At 46.1% G+C, this 18377-nt stretch overlaps 1 protein-coding gene across 1 annotated transcript; it reads left to right on the top strand.

Annotated features, from left to right (window-relative positions):
• The first annotated feature begins 6913 nt into the window (after positions 1-6913).
• On the top strand, positions 6914-18377 carry LOC125642284 (adrenodoxin). Its single transcript, XM_048863337.2, has 4 exons — positions 6914-7187; positions 16416-16540; positions 17128-17257; positions 17590-18377. The coding sequence occupies exons 1-4, from the start codon at positions 7009-7011 to the stop codon at positions 17705-17707; spliced, it is 552 nt and encodes a 183-aa protein (XP_048719294.1). The 5' UTR covers positions 6914-7008; the 3' UTR covers positions 17708-18377.

Genomic DNA, 18377 nt, shown 5'->3' with positions numbered 1-18377 from the left:
AGGAGTACTTGTGGCACCTTAGAGACTAACCAATTTATTTGAGCATGAGCTTTCGTGAGCTACAGCTCACTTCATCAGATGTATACCGTGGAAACTGCAGCAGACTTTATATACACACAGAGAATATGAAACAATACCTCCTCCCACCCCACTGTCCTGCTGGTAATAGCTTATCTAAAGTGATCAACAGGTGGGCCATTTCCAGCACAAATCCAGGTTTTCTCACCCTCCACCCCCCCACACAAATTCACTCTCCTGCTGGTGCTAGCCCATCCAAAGTGACAACTCTTTACATAATCAAGTGGGGCTATTTCCTGCATAGATCCAGGTATTCTCACATCCCCCCCACCCCCATACACACACAAACTCACTCTCCTGCTGGTAATAGCTCATCTAAACTGACCACTCTCCAAGTTTAAATCCAAGTTAAACCAGAACATCTGGGGGGGGGGGTAGGAAAAAACAAGAGGAAACAGGCTACCTTGCATAATGACTTAGCCACTCCCAGTCTCTATTTAAGCCTAAATTAATAGTATCCAATTTGCAAATGAATTCCAATTCAGCAGTTTCTCGCTGGAGTCTGGATTTGAAGTTTTTTTGTTTTAAGATAGCGACCTTCATGTCTGTGATTGCGTGACCAGAGAGATTGAAGTGTTCTCCGACTGGTTTATGAATGTTATAATTCTTGACATCTGATTTGTGTCCATTTATTCTTTTACGTAGAGACTGTCCAGTTTGACCAATGTACATGGCAGAGGGGCATTGCTGGCACATGATGGCATATATCACATTGGTGGATGTGCAGGTGAATGAGTCTCTGATAGTGTGGCTGATGTTATTAGGCCCTGTGATGGTGTCCCCTGAATAGATATGTGGGCACAATTGGCAACGGGCTTTGTTGCAAGGATAGGTTCCTGGGTTAGTGGTTCTGTTGTGTGGTATGTGGTTGTTGGTGAGTATTTGCTTCAGGTTGTGGGGCTGTCTGTAGGCAAGGACTGGCCTGTCTCCCAAGACTTGTGAGAGTGTTGGGTCATCCTTTAGGATAGGTTGTAGATCCTTAATAATGCGTTGGAGGGGTTTTAGTGGGGGGCTGAAGGTGACCGCTAGTGGCGTTCTGTTATTTTCTTTGTTAGGCCTGTCCTGTAGTAGGTAACTTGAAGAGTTAGTCTCTAAGGTGCCACAAGTACTCCTTTTCTTTTTGCAAATACAGACTAACACGGCTGTTCCTCTGAAAAATGAACATGAGTGTATCTGCAATTGCAGGTGTGTTTGGGATGCTGCACATGGCATTAAACTAGATGAGAATCCTGCTTTTTGAGAGGCTACGAACTAATAGAGTGTAGGCCTCATTTGAGGCCTACCAGCCCTTGACAGGGTCTCTTAAGTTGGCAGCATTGGGGTTAATGCTTTCTGATTAGACTTCTGTTTGCAGGAAAACCCTGTGCCTAAGGGAAGCATAGATAGTGTTTGGGTTTGTGTTGGGTTCTTGCCTCTTTCTGATGTGTACTTGTGAGCACTGGAGCAGAGCCCTAAGGAACATGCCCATAGAAGGAGTGAAACTGACCCAGGCTGCTGTAATGGTGGTCAAAGTACCTGGGTTTGGTATTCAGGAAATGCTGCTGAGTGTGCTTCCTGCTCAGAGCTGCTGCAATGCCATTAAGTAATTTCTTGTCCGTTCAGCCTTGTGCTGATTTCACTTTGATTACTCACTGCTTTGAATTTTGCTGTCAGGAAATCCACGTCACCTTGCCACCTCTCCCAAACGTTTGTAGGGCAGTCCCTAAATTGGGTGGGTTTGTCCCTTGCCCTGTGCTTGAGGAATCTAAAGTAGCCATGATTTATTGCAGGCTGGGGGGGAGGAGGGAACAACCCCCTCCCCTTCGCAGCATGCGCAGAGGTACTGTGAGGGCTGCATGCACTGTCTGGGCAAGTGCTGCAGCAGCAGAACATGACACTGCTCAAGGCGTGTGCAGTGGTGGAAAGCCTGCTTCCCTCTCAGCTCCTGCCTACTCAGCAGAGCAGAGTCTGGGGCCAGGACTTAGGGTTACCAGATGTCCTGATTTTATAGGGACAGTCCTGATTTTTTGGGTCTTTTTCTTATATAGGCTCCTATTACCTCCCACCCCGTCCTGATTTTTCACATTTGCTGTCTGGTCACCCTACCAGGACTTGAATCTGATTGGGCAAGACAGGGCACTAACTGCTGGACAGGCAAATCAATGCTGCTAAGAGCCATTCTCTGTGCAGTACGCTGTGTTTTTATCCCTAGCTCTTTCGCTGTCTTCCAGGTTTAGGGAGTGAGCTCTGTCACTTTGCAAACGCTACATTTTACTTTTGGGATTGGTCCTAGTTTTGCAGATGGAGGTGTCCACACACTGCCTCTCTTATATTATCCTCAGAGGTCCAAAATTAGGTGATGCCCTGCTGTCAGCTGATCCCTGAGAACATTCTCTCTCCAAGACCTGGCAGTGGTTTAGCTGGAGGGGAGTTACTCCCCATCCACCGATTCCACAGCCTCTGCAGTGCTCCCTTGAGGGATGGGGGTAATGAGCTCAGCGTCAATCCTCAGCTGGGCTATCCCTTGTTGTACCATTGACCTGCCATTCACTGTGCAGTTTTAGAATTCTTGGTAGTGAAGGAGGTCAGTGCTAAGCAAACATGCCAGCGTCCTTGCAGGAGAGCTGCTGCTCCTATGTCTTGCTTATCTCTCGGTTCAAGGTTTGCTGGTGAGATTAGCTGCTCAGCTGTTTGTTTGGATGTGCTCTTGGTCCTTTTTCCATATTGTTCATGGTGAATCCAGTTCTCATTTAACACAGGGATGGGGGGCAGAGGGGAGAGAACAGAAAGGGACCAAGGTGCTGAGATGCACCTACAAACCCAGACTCATGAGCAGAGAGTGGGATTGGAGGAGACTTTTAATAACCATGCGCAGTGTTTGCTAGTTAAAGTTACAGGTGGGCCTGAGCCACAAAGTTTGGGTTTGGATCTGAACTTCATGCCTTTGTGATTCAGGCCCAACATTTTAGTTCAGCATGTGATAGAGATCAAACCAGCTGTTACATGTTAATCTGGGGCTGAATTTCCTCAACATTTTAGGGGTCTCAGCTCAGGCATTTAGTCTGATCCCCATCTCCAGTGAAAAGGTTCCCTTACCACAGTGAAGTCGCTGTGTGAATGAGGGCACTCTTGAGAACAGCTCCATCTGAACTCCTGCATAACTTGGGACAGGGTTGATGAGGTTGGTTTTCCTGCCCTATTGCACAAATAATTTAAAACTGGAGATTTACTGTAGGGGCCAGTGCTATATTGACTGGGGGTCGCGGTCTGTGCAATGGGTGAGAAACCCTAACAATGGAAGTCTTTTCCATCTCTAACATATGTGCGTGTACAGACTATTAAAAACCAAGTTTACTGGGCAGGGCCCTTGTCAGGGTTTATTTCCTTCCTTTAACATCTGTACCCTGTGAAGCATGGGACATACAGAAATTGTCTCAGTGTGGGAGGCACAGATATCATCTGGACTGAGAGGGTAATAATATTCATTAGATTAAAACCATAATAATACTTCAGTTCCCACCCTCCACCCCCCTCCATTATGGGAAAATGTACTGGGCTGAACAAACGCTGATAGGCTCCATAATGCTACGTGGGCCTTACAGCAGAGTAAATGTAATACCTATGCTGTGGGTGTTATGAAGGCACAGCTGTGCTGCTGTAATGCCATGCTGGAGGTGCTCTTTAGGGTGATGGAGGGGGTTTTCCATCGCTGTAGTTAAGCCACTTCTCTGAGCAGCAGTAACTAGATTGACAGAGTTCTTCCATTGACTAGAACGGGGTTAGGATGGCTTAATGATGTCTCTTGGGGGGGTGCATTTTTCACACCTGTGACTGCTATAGCTAGGTCAATCTAACCTTTAAGGTAGACCAGGCCCAAATGCACTTGTGGGGGTTGCTGAAGAGATCTAGCTGCTTACTGAAGACCACCCTTCCTACTAAACTCCACACACAGCCTCTTTGTGTGGGAGAGCATGTCTGTCATTCAGTGTGCAGCCTTTTAACATGCTGTCATGGGCAGGATGTGAACCCCCACTCTAAGGAGGCTAGCCCCCGGCTTTGCCCCTTCCACACCCCCTTGCCTGCTGGAATGCCAAGCTCCCCCCCACCGTGGCCAGAGGAGTCCTGGCCAAGCTGTCCCAAGCACTAGCCTGCCTGCCCCAGCTGCCTGGACCACCTGCAGGCGCATTTAACCGCCCCAGCCAACCCAATCATCAGCCTGCCCACTCGCCCCAGCCATGCTGGCCTCCCCTTTTCCCGCAATGCCTGCCAGCCACATAGTGCAGTGGCTGGCCAAGCCCCGAGCTCCATAGGCCCGAGCTGAGCCTCCGCCGGCTTTGGGGAAGAGCAGGAGTGAAGGTGGGACCTCGGGGCAGAGCATGAGCGGGGCCACAGTCTGGGTTTGGGGAGGCTTAGCCTCCCCTGGCCTATTATACCCGCTGCCTATGGGTGACCTGGTGTTGCGCTTCTGAGCTGTGTCCCCATTGTGGCAAGGCATTAAGACTTGCTGTGTGTTGCGTAGAGAATGCTTATCAATACAGGACTGAGCACTGATTTGCCACCTCCCCCTCTTAAGTTTTACAGGGAAGGGCCTGATTCCCCTTTCACTCACACTGGTTTTCTGCCACTGACTTCAAGGGAGTAACTCCTGATCTGGGTCAGTGGGGTGAGAAGAGAACCATGTTCAGTCATCAGGTTTCAGAGTAGCAGCCGTGTTAGTCTGTATTCGCAAAAAGAAAAGGAGGACTTGTGGCACCTTAGAGACTAACCAATTTATTTGAGCATAAGCTTTCGTGAGCTACAGCTCACTTCATGGATGTGGTCAGTGTATTCTTTGTCATGGATCTGTTCCTGTATGGTCTATGGGGGCCTCTACTGGCTGATGTGTGCATTAGATAGTGAGAGGGGAAAGGTGGAGAGAGGATTTGGGGATTGTTGACACCAGATGAATCCAACAGAGCACTTGCAGCGGAGGATCCTATGCTGCTTGAGTTTGTTGAGTTCAAGCATTTGTTGATCATTTGTCAATCAAATACAGAGCACTTTGTTTCTTTCTCTCTCTCCCTCCCATCTTCCCCCATATATGGGGATGTCTTCTAGAGTACAATCACAGGGTGATATTGCAGCTCAAGTAGACCTACCCCAGCTGGCTTTAAGGTAGCTAGTTTGGGTCCCAGAGGAGAGTCACGTGGCAGCTCATGCTTCAGCGCTAGCCCCAGGCGTAGTTATCTGGGAGTAGTTGGCTGTGCTTGTACAGCATCTGCTGAAGTTCATGCTGCCACAGTTTTGCTGCTCCACCACCTGAGCTAGCAAGATTAAAGCTAGCTCGGGTGCATCACCCTGTGATGGCAGTATAGACATACCCATAGAGAATGGTGCTGATCCTCTCTCATTAAAATCAGTAGGAGCAGGAACAGGATCCAAAGCACTGAATGGGAATCAAATAACCCTGAATGTTTGAGAATCTCACTGATGGGACAGGCACATCACGGGGAGGGCAGATACCTCAAGAGATCATGGGTTCTCTGAGACCTCAGGGAGGGGACCTTCTTTCTTTTGAACCTCAGGTCATTCCCTGAAAGCTTCTCCCCACCTTCAATTTAATCTTGAGAGCAATACAATAAAATGATTTAAATGGTGTGTTTTAATTCTGGCTGCTTGGAAATGGTCCCTTAATTTTTTCTCCCCAACAGATTATTGGAGTTTTTGACTGACTAGACTTGTTCATGAAATGTCTGCTTTTGTCAACATGTGTTGATGTTTGGAAAAACTGAAAACCCCAAAACCAAGACGTTTCTGGTTGAAAATGTTCACTTCTTTGACAGAGTCAATTTTTTCCACTGAAAACAAACAAAATAATTTTTGCTTCTAAATTTTTGTCCCCAGCCCCCATTTTCTGTCCAGATCTAGACTAAAGCCCCTAATGTCTCTTCCTTTTGGGATAGATGGGTGGTTTGCTGCTATCCTCTTCTGAAACCTATGTGGGAGCCCTAGACAGTTCCAGTTTAAAAGGTTATCTGTAATAATGGTAACTAATAATGCCTCTATAGTAATGTATATATTATGATATAGATAAACCTAATTAAAACAAATATTTCTATTAACTGTCAAATTATTCAGATTTGTTTAGGGATAATTCAGTCTTTTGAAATGATCAGCCCAGGACTGGACTTGTCTCTCCTCTATAGTGGCGGGTCTCTTTCAGGTCAGGGGTGAGGTGCGTTGTTATGGGGTAGAGGACACTATTGCTGCCATGACGATACTTGCTTTGGGAATAAATTGAGGCTTTAGGGTTATCACCAGTACTAAATTCCCTGTGCATTGAAATGACCAGGATAATAATCTGCACTTGCATAGCACTTCGCAGCTGAGGATTTCAAAACCATTCACTAATTGAGCCTCTCCTCTCCCTTGTGAAGTAGGTAAAGGTGCCCATTTTACAGAATGGAAGCGGTGGCACAGAGGGATGAAGTGATTTGCTCATAGTGATACAGCATCTGAATCAGGAATAGAATCCAGGAATCCTAGCTCACTAGTCTAAGTGCTCGAGGGGACACACTTGGTGAGACAGCAGTAGAGCTCAAGAATTTCAAGTCTCAGTCCACTGTTTCAAACCATAGGACAGACATACATATTGTAGGTGGGCATTGTACTCAAGATAGCGTCTGAAAATGGCTTTGTTTGATTGCTAGAATGAAACAGAATTGGGAAGAATAGTGAAGTGTGATCAGCTGGGGTCCTAATCTGCTCAGGGGTTGCACATTACAGCTGCTTACAAAACTCCACCAGTGGGTTGGGCTGTAGTAAGGTCCAGGATACACCCTCTTTCCTCCTCCACAGGGAGGCTGTCCTAGATTTTTTTTTTCCCCCTCTCTCAGCTGTACTTATACCTCAGAAGCTAGAAGCCCTGCAACAAAAAAAGAACGAAGAAACACAAAGCAAGACTCAGCTAGCATGATGGCCCGGTGCGCTCCACAGCTTACCCGCACCTTGCTAAACGGACTTAATTTGGGCAAAGTTCAGTCTTTTCAATGCCTCAGAGTAGCGGAGCACAATCAGGCACCTGTCAGCCTGCAGCCAAAGAGAAGCTTCGGCTCCACACACAGGCTCCATGACGTCCCAAGGGACACAGGGTAAGCAAAAGATTCAACTCTACCTCATTTCTTCCAGGATCTTTCAGGAAAGACAGTCTGACCCCATCTACCTGGGGCCACGTGCCTCTATCTCAGCCTGCTGAGGTGCAGGGGTGGGACAGACAAATTAGTTTAAAAGAGGATGTTTAAAATAAATAGCAATCAATCCCCTAGCTAGGTGAGAATGGCACCGTGAATAGCCCGGTCTGTGGGAGGTAGGGCTTCACCTGTATCTAGAATGAAAGAGGCAAGGCCACCTGAGGGACAATTGGGGTGGATGTTATGCTGAATCTGTGCATGGTTCTTGCCCTGTGTTCTCACTAGCTTATTGTACATGGTGTCCTAAAGGGAGACACGTCGACAGGGGGTTGAATTGGGACAGTAGGTAATATTTAGTGGGGGGTGAGTAGCCACTTAGGGCAAGTTCAGCTTGTGTTGTGCATACCTCATGTATTTAGATCTGAGTGAGTTCCAGCAAATGCTGGGGACTAGCTGGGTTCTAGTATTTCTCTGACTGTGGCAACATTTATGTACCTTGGGGGTGGAGGGAGAGACAGAGGCCCAGAGATATGCAGTGGCTTTGACAAGGTCACACAGCAGGTCAGTGGAAAAGCCAGGTTCCTGAGTCCAGCTGAACCGCACTTCCTCAGCCTCTCTGCTCAGACAGCCAAAAAGGGGGCCAATTAATGCAAACCATGACTGTGTTTTTTGTGATGTGGACCCCTGTTTGGTAGAAATTGGTCTGAGACTTGCATCATTTTCCCTTTACGTCCAAGCACCCATGTCATAAATATAAAGGGAAGGGTAACCACCTTTCTGTATACAGTGCTATAAAATCCCTCCTGGCCAGAGGCAAAATCCTTTCACCTGTAAAGGGATAAGAAGCTAAGGTAACCTCGCTGGCACCTGGTGCCTTCCCTTTATATTTATGACAACCCATCAGAGAATAAATACACTCCGTCACTGCCAGTAGGGCTGGATTCCCAGTGTGCGACGACAGCTTCCAGGACCCATTTTCCAATATAGTAGCTTTACATACTCTAATGCCGCAGGATGGTTTATATTTCAGCACCTGAGGGAAAGGTGAGGTCATGTTATGTGTCCTAAAGATGTCAAATACTTCACCTCAGTAACCATTTTTTCTCCAAAAAGGCCAGTGGGGTTTAAGGAATTACAGATATCCCCTCAGGGTTTTATTAGTGTAGTGTGGTGTGGGTTTTTGAAGGATGTATTCAACACATGGCCTGTGGCTGGCCAAGGCTTCTAGCTACAGCCACGTGAGTTTGGATTCCGACCTTGTCCTTCACTCCCCAGCTGGTAAGGCTGACAGCATCTGCAGGCAGCAGACCGTGCACTTCTTAGCCGGAAGCCAGCACCTCACATAGCACTGCACTGACTGTCACCCTCGCAGCTGGGAGCAGGAGGTTCTCAGGAACTCCTTCTTGGGGGCAATACAGCTGACTCCACAATTACTGTAGGGTTTGTTACACTATGAACATACAAACAGGAACACAAGTTGAGTGTTTTTTGTTTTTTTTTTTAAATTCTCCCTGTTTTCTCTTGGATGGATTCCACCATTTATTTACATTTTCCCCTTGCCCCTAAGGATCTCCCAATCTTTACGTCCCTCCACAGTTCTTGGGCAAGCATGCTGGAGCTGTCTGCCTTCCTAGTGGATGGATCCCAATAAGAGCTTCTATTTAATCGGCCACAGGGGGCACTGTTGAGCAACATGGGTTCCTCACTTTCCACTCAGGGATGCACCGTAGGGCAGGGACCAAGCTGCAAACCCACCTCTCGGTCATGGTACTACACCAAACAGTAACCAATGGCGGTTCTCGAGCATGTGAGCTCTTCGTGCAGAAGGACTTTTAGATCCCATCAGGATAGCACATTCTAGAGAGGCTCCTGTTCTTTGATAGGACTGTCTTTTAATGATGAGTCTGCCAGCTAAAGGATGGTGGAGACTATTGAGGAATAAGGACTGGGAGAAGGCCCATTCCTATCAACCCAGCTCTTCTTAAATTCACAAGGTAAAAATCTCTTCCTTCTCCTTTTGCAGAATTCCAGCCCAGGGCCAGACCCCAGAAGCAGTTTGGAAATTGTGGGTGTCAGCAAATCCATCCTTGGATTAGCTGTTAAAAATGTCTTAAATCAGGCATAAACTGAGCACTGCAGCATCTGGCAGGTCAGGTATACTGCCTTACAGCTGCTTTCTGCACTTTTGAAAGAAAGTCCCCCAGGAATCAAAGTGTGCCTCCTTGGGCCCAAACAAGCAACAGGTCAACCCTCTACAATCAGATCAAAGCATTTATATTTGATGCAAAAGCAAAGAGCCAATGGGCTTGGATTAGGGAAGGGGTATTTCACTGGCACCAAATCCTTGGGTGGCTTTAAAAGCAGAATATCAATTGAAAGCATAGAGCCCAGTGCTGCAAGCCTGCCTCTAATTTAGTGTGGTTTGTTATTACCCGTATTGCCCGTGATGTGCAGGCACTTTCCAAATACTTGAGAAGGATGGTCTCTGCTCCAAGGAGCTCACTGTCTAAGGACAACTAGTGAGGGAAAGAGGACCAAAGGCAATTTAGATACAAGGCAACTTCGCTCACGCTAAGCAGCACAGCAGTAGTGGCATTTTAAGGACTTAAGTGTGGGCAGGGTAGAAGCCTTGCAGATTTACTCAAGGAGGTTGTGCCATATGTGGGGGGCAACACAGGAATAGATATGGAGGAGGTTGTGTGAGAAGCTGACCAATGGGGAACAAGGCTGGGGAATATAGGCAAAGCAGGGTGTTTGTGGGGGCAGGCTTGACAAGGGAGGCTCCTGAGGTAAATGGTGCTATTCTGTGAGAGTAAGGGATGCAGAATCAAATGCAGAGTTTCTGGGTGGGTCTGAGTTTTACCTCAAGTCTCTCACCAGTTCTGATGGTATCTTCTCTAACTGGTTCTGAAGGAGCTCCACTTGTGTTAAGGGTAATGTGGAAGGGTAATGTGTTAATTTCTCTGTGGAAAAGAAAGGGAACTTGTAGTTCTTCCAAACAAATGTGATCTGAGTAGGCTTTAATCTGCTAGCAAAGATTAAGAAAAATCTAGAAAAAGGGCCCAGCCCGCAAAATGGAAAACACAATATGACACTTTATCTGACCTTAGAGAAAGGAGTTGTAGCGATAAACCTGTTTAATGGGACTTATGAACAGCCACTATCAACTGTTTTCCATTTTAATTAGTTTGTTGCTTACTAAATTCTTTCCAGCAATACTTTTTGACACCATGCTTTTTCATGTGGCCTTATAAAATCTTTGAAAAAATAAACAAACATTTAAAGGGCCACTCACTCCTCTACTAATTTTCTGTATCATGTAGAGCCTGAGGGGACTAGTGACTGTGGGTGCTTCAGGTTTTGAGATACCCAAATTGAAACATCTTGGAGAAATCTTCAGAAAATGCTGAGCACCTGCCTCTGAAAATGAGACACATTTAAAGTGTCTCAAATTGGATACCCAAAATCACTAGTCTCTCTTGAAAAATCTTGGTCCAAGATTTTGTTAAGGAGCAACAAGAGTTTTGCAAAATGTAATATGAATAGGAATTTGTCATTTTTACATCATGACAGATCAACAAGGGTTTTGAATCTTATGTTTAAATATTCCCCTGCAGGGTGGGAATAATAGTCTGTGAAGACCTGAGTGTGAAACTGACTAGTCTAGTAAGGCAGGAGATCCATAGAAGGAATGGTTGCTTACATCCATGCACCCATCCACCACATGCATAATAAGACAGCATGTTGTAACCATACGGAGGCAAGCTGTAGAGTCCTGTTTGACAAGCCAGTTGTCAAGCCAGAGAAATCTTCCAAATCATTTCAGTCCTCTAAACAGTGAGATTCACACTGCAGGATGTATGAGATTATCAAAGTAAACAGCCTAAATTATTCATTCAGCTTTACTAATCTAAGGCAGTGATGTTAAGGTGTAATGATTTTTAAAAATAAAAGATTGATAAATACCTAGCAATGATAATGGGTTTGGCAGTTGTTGATCTAAAAGTGCCTTACAAAGCGGGTTATCATCGCTGCCATTATACAAGGAGTCAGTGGCAACAGGACTCGGGGTGCCTTATTCTCAGTCCAGTGCTCTGTCTGCGGCACCATGCTGTCACTCAGCTGCAACAGTACCCACTTAATCAAGTACATGACTTCGGGCATGATCCCACATTAATTTCTTATGCTGAATTCCCTTTGAAGTCAATGGAAGTTCCATGCCTGGGTGGTCGTAGCACTGGTGCCTTAGTGATGGTTGAAGCGCTAAAGCTCACAGAAGGTAGGTGAAGGTTGGAGTTTGCTTTTCCTTCTTCCAAAGCATTTTGCCCATCTCTAAGTGCAATCCCAACACTTTGCCTTTCCCTATTTTGAAGGATCCAATCCTTTTATTCAGTTTCTCGGACAAATAGGAAAGATTCCAGGAGGCACAGGCTTCAGACATCTGAGAAGAAGTTCCACAGACAGTTAAATGGCTTGTTCTGTTGAGAGAGAGAGTGAGTCTCAGTCAGTCTCACTGTTGTGGGGGTTGAAATGGCTCTGAATATTTTCTCTGCCTAGTAAAACGGGACTGTGCTGCTTGCCTCTGGCTGCAATAGGCCATTTTTGTTACTCATGTGATATGAGTGTGTGTATAAGAACCCATTCCTCCTGTAGTACAGGTCTCCTGCCTGACTTCTCTCCCTGTTTTCATCTCCAGGGGGTCCTGCGCTGAAAAATGTTCTAGATATTGCTTTATGATTGAAACTCCCTGAAAAGCAATAGGCAGACCCCCTAATTTTAAGGTACATGATTCTCTGAATTATACCTTACCTATCTGAATTATGTGGCATTGGGAAAACACAGAGGGGGCTCCTGAAAATGACAAGGAAATAAGACAACCCTTCTGCTCCCTTCTCCTGCCAGTTTAGATTAAATCTAGGCAGAGGCTTTTTCAAGAGATAATCATCAGTGTTTCAAATTTTCTACCACTGGAGACTACTGATGGAATCCATATTACTAGGATTCAAGAGAACAATTAATTATTTAGTGAGATACTGTAACAAGGGCATAATCGTGACGATTAATGCTAGTGATCAACTATTATCTAAGAGTATAGATGGCGCTAGACACAATCATGGTGATTCTGGATCACTGGTGCAGAGTTAATCTGATCAGTAAGCTTGGTAGAGGGAAGGAATTTCAACTCTCTTCCCCACAGTGGAATTTTCCCAGGTAATTTTTTTCACCTGCTTCTGAAGGATTGATCAGGGACCATTCATTACAATCAGGTATATGCTACATGTTCTATCCAATACATTTGGGAATGGTAGAGGGGAATGAAAACTGTCTGACCTAGGTTCACAGGTGCTGACTTTCCAAAGTGCCAGGGGGTGCTTGACCCCTGGCTCTGCCCTGACTCCTCCAAGGCCCCACCCTTGTCTCTTCTCACCCCACCCCACTTCTTCCCATCCGGTTCCACCCCCTTCCCTGAGCACACCGTGTCCTCGCTCCTCCCCCCTCCCTCCCAGCCTCCTGCACACTGCGAAACAGCTGTTCTCTGCAGGCGGGAGGTGCAGGGAGGGAGGGAGAGGCGTTGATGCGTGGGGCCCACGGGCAGGAGGTGCTAGGGGGTGGGGAGAAGCTGATAGGGGGGCTTCTGATGGGTGCTCAGCACCCACCATTTTTTCCCTGTGGGTGCTCCAGCCCTGGAGCACCCATGGAGTCGGCACCTATGCTAGGTCCTTCTCATCTGTTTCTGCAGTCACTGATAGAAATAAATCAGTGGAGGACTCCCTATACCGGAAATAATTGATTTCTGCCTGCCGCACAGCACAGCGGGGGATGAACACATTGCATAAGCATTCCCAGGTGTTGCTTCAGCTATCTCCGGGATATCCCTAATAAACGAGTTTTCCCTCTGCTTACTTCTTGGGCTTTCTGAGCAAGTGAGCCTGATGCAACTGAGCCTAAATACAATATAGCACATCCTTCGGGGCAGCTACACTGGAAACTTCAGAGTGTCTGGTATACGCTTAGGTCATTTGATTTTGTGTGCTTGCACTCTATGGACATATTGCTAAGAAATCGGTAGACTGTGTTATAATTTCCCAGCACATCTGAGCGTCACTGCTTGTTTCTTTGTCCCTTGGGTTTCCAGGAATGTGGCCTTGCTGAGTTTTGCTCACTTTAAATCTTACTCTGACTGTGAGAAACTGGGTGCTGTTTCAGTCAGCCTTGTATAAGGGGCAAACCAGAGGATTGCAGGCTTGGCCAATTCTCTCTACTAAACAAACACATCATTCTCAAGGCTGAAAAACCTTCTTCTGATGCCAGCAACGACAAAAGCAAGGCCACCTGGCTGCAGCAACACTTCTGTTGCTCAGGAATGTATCAGAAGCTGCTAGATGGGTGACATCCCTTTCTAGAGGGCTGAGAGAGCAACCTGCAAAGTCAACCAGGGAGACTGAGCTGCTCTGAAGTTCTGTTGGCTTTGGAGACAATTCCTGCCTTTTGAATTCACAGGAGTATGGGCAGGTCCCCGTTCAGAGGTGCTATGCAGAACGATGCCATTGTATTCAGTGTGCCACTCTGTCAGTCCATCAAGTTCTGAACGGCTCAGAGAGCTGGTGGTGTGATATGCTACTAGGCCAATATTGTTTACTATTTGGCTGTTCAGTGGTTGATGGGAAATGAGTTGGGGGAGGGTCTCAGTCTAGCTCCTATGGGACAGATGTCCCCACATGGGTGGCATGAATTGGCCATCTTCTTGTCAAAGTTGGTGTAGAGGGCAAAAGCTTAGAAAAGAGATGACTGGGGCGGGGGGTGGGGTATAAGAGAGCTCTATAAAATCATGAATGGTGTAGAGAAAGTGAATAAGGAAGTGTTATTTATCCCTTCACATAACACTATAACCAGGGGTCACCCAATTAAATTAATAGGTAGCAGGTTTAAAACAAACATAAGGAACACAAGGCACAGTCAACCTGTGGAATTTGTTGCCATGGGATGTTGTGAAGGCCAAAAGTGTAACTGGGTTCAAAAAGAATAGCTAAGTTCATGGAGGGTAGGTCCATCAATAGCTATTAACTAAGATGGTCAGGGACACAACCCCATGCTCTGGGTATCCCTAAACCTCTTATTGTCTGAAGCTGGGACTGGATGACGGGGAAGGATCTCTCACTAATTGCCCTGCCCTGTTCATTCCCTCTGAAGCATCTGGCACTGGCCACTGTCAGAAGACAGGATACTGGGCTAGATGGACCATGGGTCTGACCCAGGATGGCTATCCTTATGTTCTTAAGGACTGAATGAGATACAGAGGCTGATCTTTTCCTCTCCTCCCTGGAGGTGGTGGTTCTAGATCAGTGTTGGCAGGCCTGTTCTGTGGATAACTATAGGACTTAGGTCTCTTGGGCTGTCAATTTAAATTGCAAATTCCCTTCTGCAAGAATGATTTCCACCTCATCTGAGATTTCCACTTCTCTCTTGGATGTTGTTTTCGGAGCCCCTCACCTGTCACGTTCGCACTGTCGGTCCTGATTTTGTAACCTTGGGGTGTGAGGTTTCTGACGTTTTACTGTAGTGATTTTTGAACCTCAAAGCATTCAGCAGATGGTGAAGTTCAGCATCTGTAATTCAGATGTAATTGATCTGCCAAACCAGGCCAGAACAGGTTGTTTCATGAGATTTCCAGAGCCAGCATGCAGCCAGCTTCTCTTGGGGTGTCTCGACAGCTTTGCTTCCAGGAGGAGCCCAGAGCAGCGCAGGCAGCTGTGAAAACCCTCAGCGATGCAATTGTTAGTGACATTCTGTTTAAGCCTGGGGCAAAAAAAGTCTTTTTTTTATCTGACTTATTTGGCCACCCCTTAGGTATTGTGGAGGTAGCACTGTGTGGGAAGCACAGTTGGGTTACCAAAATCCTGCCTCTGTTCTTGCCCAGGAGATGTGTAACAGAAATACACGAGCCACAGAAATGCTAATGGGACCCATATGACTTTTAGGACCTCCATATGATGAAGCTTTTGTGCTTGCAGTTTATAGATGTGAATGTTTCCTGCCATGGCATACCTTGGGGAACCCAAGTAAAGTCACAAGTGTATGTTTTAGAGCAGGCTCGGGGACCAGCTGTGTTTAATTGATAGCCCTCTGTTGTGATCCCCCTTTCTATACTACATTCTCCATAGTTCCCTGTCTCTTTTCTCCAGCCAACAGAAATCTGATTAGGTTGCATTCATGCAAAGAAGGGCATATGGGCTGGGTGATTTAATATCCAGAGAAGATCCCTCTCCATCTTTTGACCAGCAATTCAGAATATCCTAAGCAAAGGCAGAAAGAACCCATCTCAGGTTTTACACAGTGCTTGCTGGGTCTGATCTATTGTTATTGCTATAATGCAATAGTTATATTACAGGCAATGTACCTAGGCTGATTTGTTGTAGGCATCCCTGCAGAAATGGGTTGTGAGTTTTATGCAGACTTCCAGCCAGAATGGGCATATTCAGAAAAGTCCCTGGACCTTCACCTTCACATAGAGTTTTAGGGCCAAATCTAGCCTAGTGAAAATGGGGGTGATTTCCATTCATACACTAAAAGCTGTATCCCCCTTATGATGAGGATGAATTTAGCTTTTAGTGTATTATCAAGGCTCTCGGTGACCCTTTCGGGGTTGAACTAACAAAGAGTAGAAATGGAGCATTTAGCAAATAATCCTCCTGGGGGAAAAAAAGAGCGAGCCCCTGTTGCATAATTTAAATCTAATCCTGAGCAGCTTTACCATACAGTATCCTCACTTCACTCCATATAGGATTAGCCCAGAGAGGCCCCCCCCACCCCCAGCAATAGCAAATGTCTAGCAAGCTCTTTGGGTTTAAATCAACAGTCTCCCACCCCTTGCCCATACACAGGTGCGCTCATTCACCCTTAACCACATGTCTATTCTTAGAAACATTTGAGGAAGGGGTAAAGTTTGTGTCCGTTCAGATTTGAATGGCTCTAGTTTGCCCTTCCCTGTGCAGTGAATGGCAAGGACTGACACACAAAGATATACGTAGTGTAAGTACTTTCATGCAACTGCATTGTAGCCTTTCAAGAAGCTGGGTGCTTATGTAAATTCCTCATGTGATCACTGCCTCGTTCTCCTGCTCAGCCGGCAGCTGTTTCATAGGTAGCAGTGGCCCAGCTTCCACTGACCTCCTGTAACTTGTTTGACAGCTCTGCGGACAGAGTGACGGTGCATTTTATAAACCGGGATGGAGAGAGACTCACGGCCACAGCCAAAGAAGGGGAGAGTTTGCTGGAAGTGGTGGTTAATCAAAACCTGGGCATCGATGGCTTTGGTAGGTGCAATAATAAAGCTCCCAAGGGTCAAACACAAAATGTGAAATAAACAATGCAGGGAATTGCGAGACTGAAGACGCGCTTGCAATGGTCTGGCAACGTCACTCACTGTTCTGGTTATCATCAGTTCTGCAGTTGGGTCAAACTCGGATCGCTGAACTGGGGGCCAGCTCCTCTCTCTCTCTGCCACACAGTCGTTAGTATGTATGTGTCCAGGGTGCAGGGCTTTCACATCCCTGTCTCATTTAAAGGGCTAGAGCGGCAATATCTGTGCAACTCCCATCCTAGCTGGCACCCCCTGGACTGTATTAATGAAGTTATTTATTTATCTGGATGTATCAATTATGTTCATATTTCAACTATGTATTCATTTGGCTTTGGGATCCTTCTGGTTAAGAGGTGCGGGGCCGCCAGTAAATGTGTTAGTAGCAAGACTGGCTCCTTGATTTCCCTCTGAAACCTCTCCTGATGTACTTTCGGCCTGGGTATAGGCAGGGCCACCTCTTTTCACAGTTCCTCAAGAGTGTCTACTCTCCCTCCTTGCTGTTCTCTGATGCACTGTGCTGACCCTTCCCACTTCCTGCAGGTGCCTGTGAAGGTACATTGGCCTGCTCCACGTGTCACCTCATCTTTGAGGAGGACGTTTTTCAAAAGTTGGATGCCATTACAGACGAGGAGCTGGACATGCTGGATTTGGCCTATGGACTCACTGATACGTAAGCATTTTTGCCAGTTGGAGTTGGCACACAGAAATGTACCACTTTCTGGACTGGGAACGTTCTGTCTCGCTCCTCGTAGTCTAGACTCTTAGTGTTTATAAGGCACCAGTAACTCAGAGGGTGTAATTTATTTTCTATTACGAACGTGTCTTAAGAATCTCCTTCTTCTGGGGGAGTGGGAGGGTAGTGCTAGCTCCATCCTTTGATAGCTGAGCTGTTGAATGAATCTGGAGACAAACGAAATGGTACGGGCATTGGTGGTGGGAGCTAGTGGGCTCTTTCCTTTGCCATAAAAATGTATGAAACTCACTCTGTTGTCTGCTTTTCAGATCACGTCTAGGCTGCCAGGTGTGTGTTAAGAAGGCGATGGATGGTCTGACTGTCCAGGTCCCCATGGAGGTTGCTGACATGAGGAGAGAGCTGGAAGTGGGAAAGCAAAGCAAATAATAATATTAGTAACTGCACAAAGCGTCCCCTTAGATTTAGGTGTGTTTTTTTTAAGTATATTATATTTTGTTGTCTCCATTGAGCCTTGTGACCAGTTTGCATTAGGTCACATAGGCCCTGATTCAGAATCCATCCCTATTCAGCAAAGCTCTTCCTTACACATGTGCTAAACTTGAAGGACTTAAGCACATGCTTAGAGTTAAGAACCTGCTTAAGTCCGCTGAAGTTCAACAAGACACCTCAATGTTTTGCTTAAATGCTCTGCTGAAGTAGGGCCATAGTAAACACAGGTGATTCTCTCCCTTCCTTGAAGTTAAGGACATCCCAACAGTTACTGTGAATGGCGAATTTTGCTGGATCTGGCTACTTAACTGTAGAGAGACTTCCCATTCTGACATAGTTGGGGGAACGCTAGTGCTATAAAATCATAACTGCATGCATCAGCTTGATTAAATAGTCTAAGTTAGTTTGATAAATAGCAATGGATGGGTAACCTTCAGGATTCTGCCATTTTACATAGAAATGGATTTTTTTCCATAAATATGAACTTTTTGTGCCAATGTGCACTAACTGTGCTAATTTCTCCAAATATTTGCTCCTTTCTCCACTATTGTATCACATTCTAGCTCAAAAATAAAAGGCTAATCACTGGGTTTCTAGACCAATTAAA

Source organism: Caretta caretta, chromosome 9, assembly GCF_965140235.1.
Source record: "Caretta caretta isolate rCarCar2 chromosome 9, rCarCar1.hap1, whole genome shotgun sequence".
NCBI classification, from domain to species: domain Eukaryota; kingdom Metazoa; phylum Chordata; order Testudines; family Cheloniidae; genus Caretta; species Caretta caretta.
The sequence above is the reverse complement of the archived record's forward strand: the minus strand, read 5'-3'. Positions and strand labels throughout refer to the sequence as shown.

What these genes read in the sequence shown, in the direction of transcription:
- LOC125642284 (XM_048863337.2), top strand. Translation starts at nt 7,009, where the DNA reads ATGATGGCCCGGTGCGCTCCACAGCTTACCCGCACCTTGCTAAACGGA. An exon ending in GACGTCCCAAGGGACACAGG is followed by an intron (nt 7,188 to 16,415) that starts GTAAGCAAAAGA and finishes CTTGTTTGACAG; the next exon opens with CTCTGCGGACAGAGTGACGG. An exon ending in CCTGGGCATCGATGGCTTTG is followed by an intron (nt 16,541 to 17,127) that starts GTAGGTGCAATA and finishes CACTTCCTGCAG; the next exon opens with GTGCCTGTGAAGGTACATTG.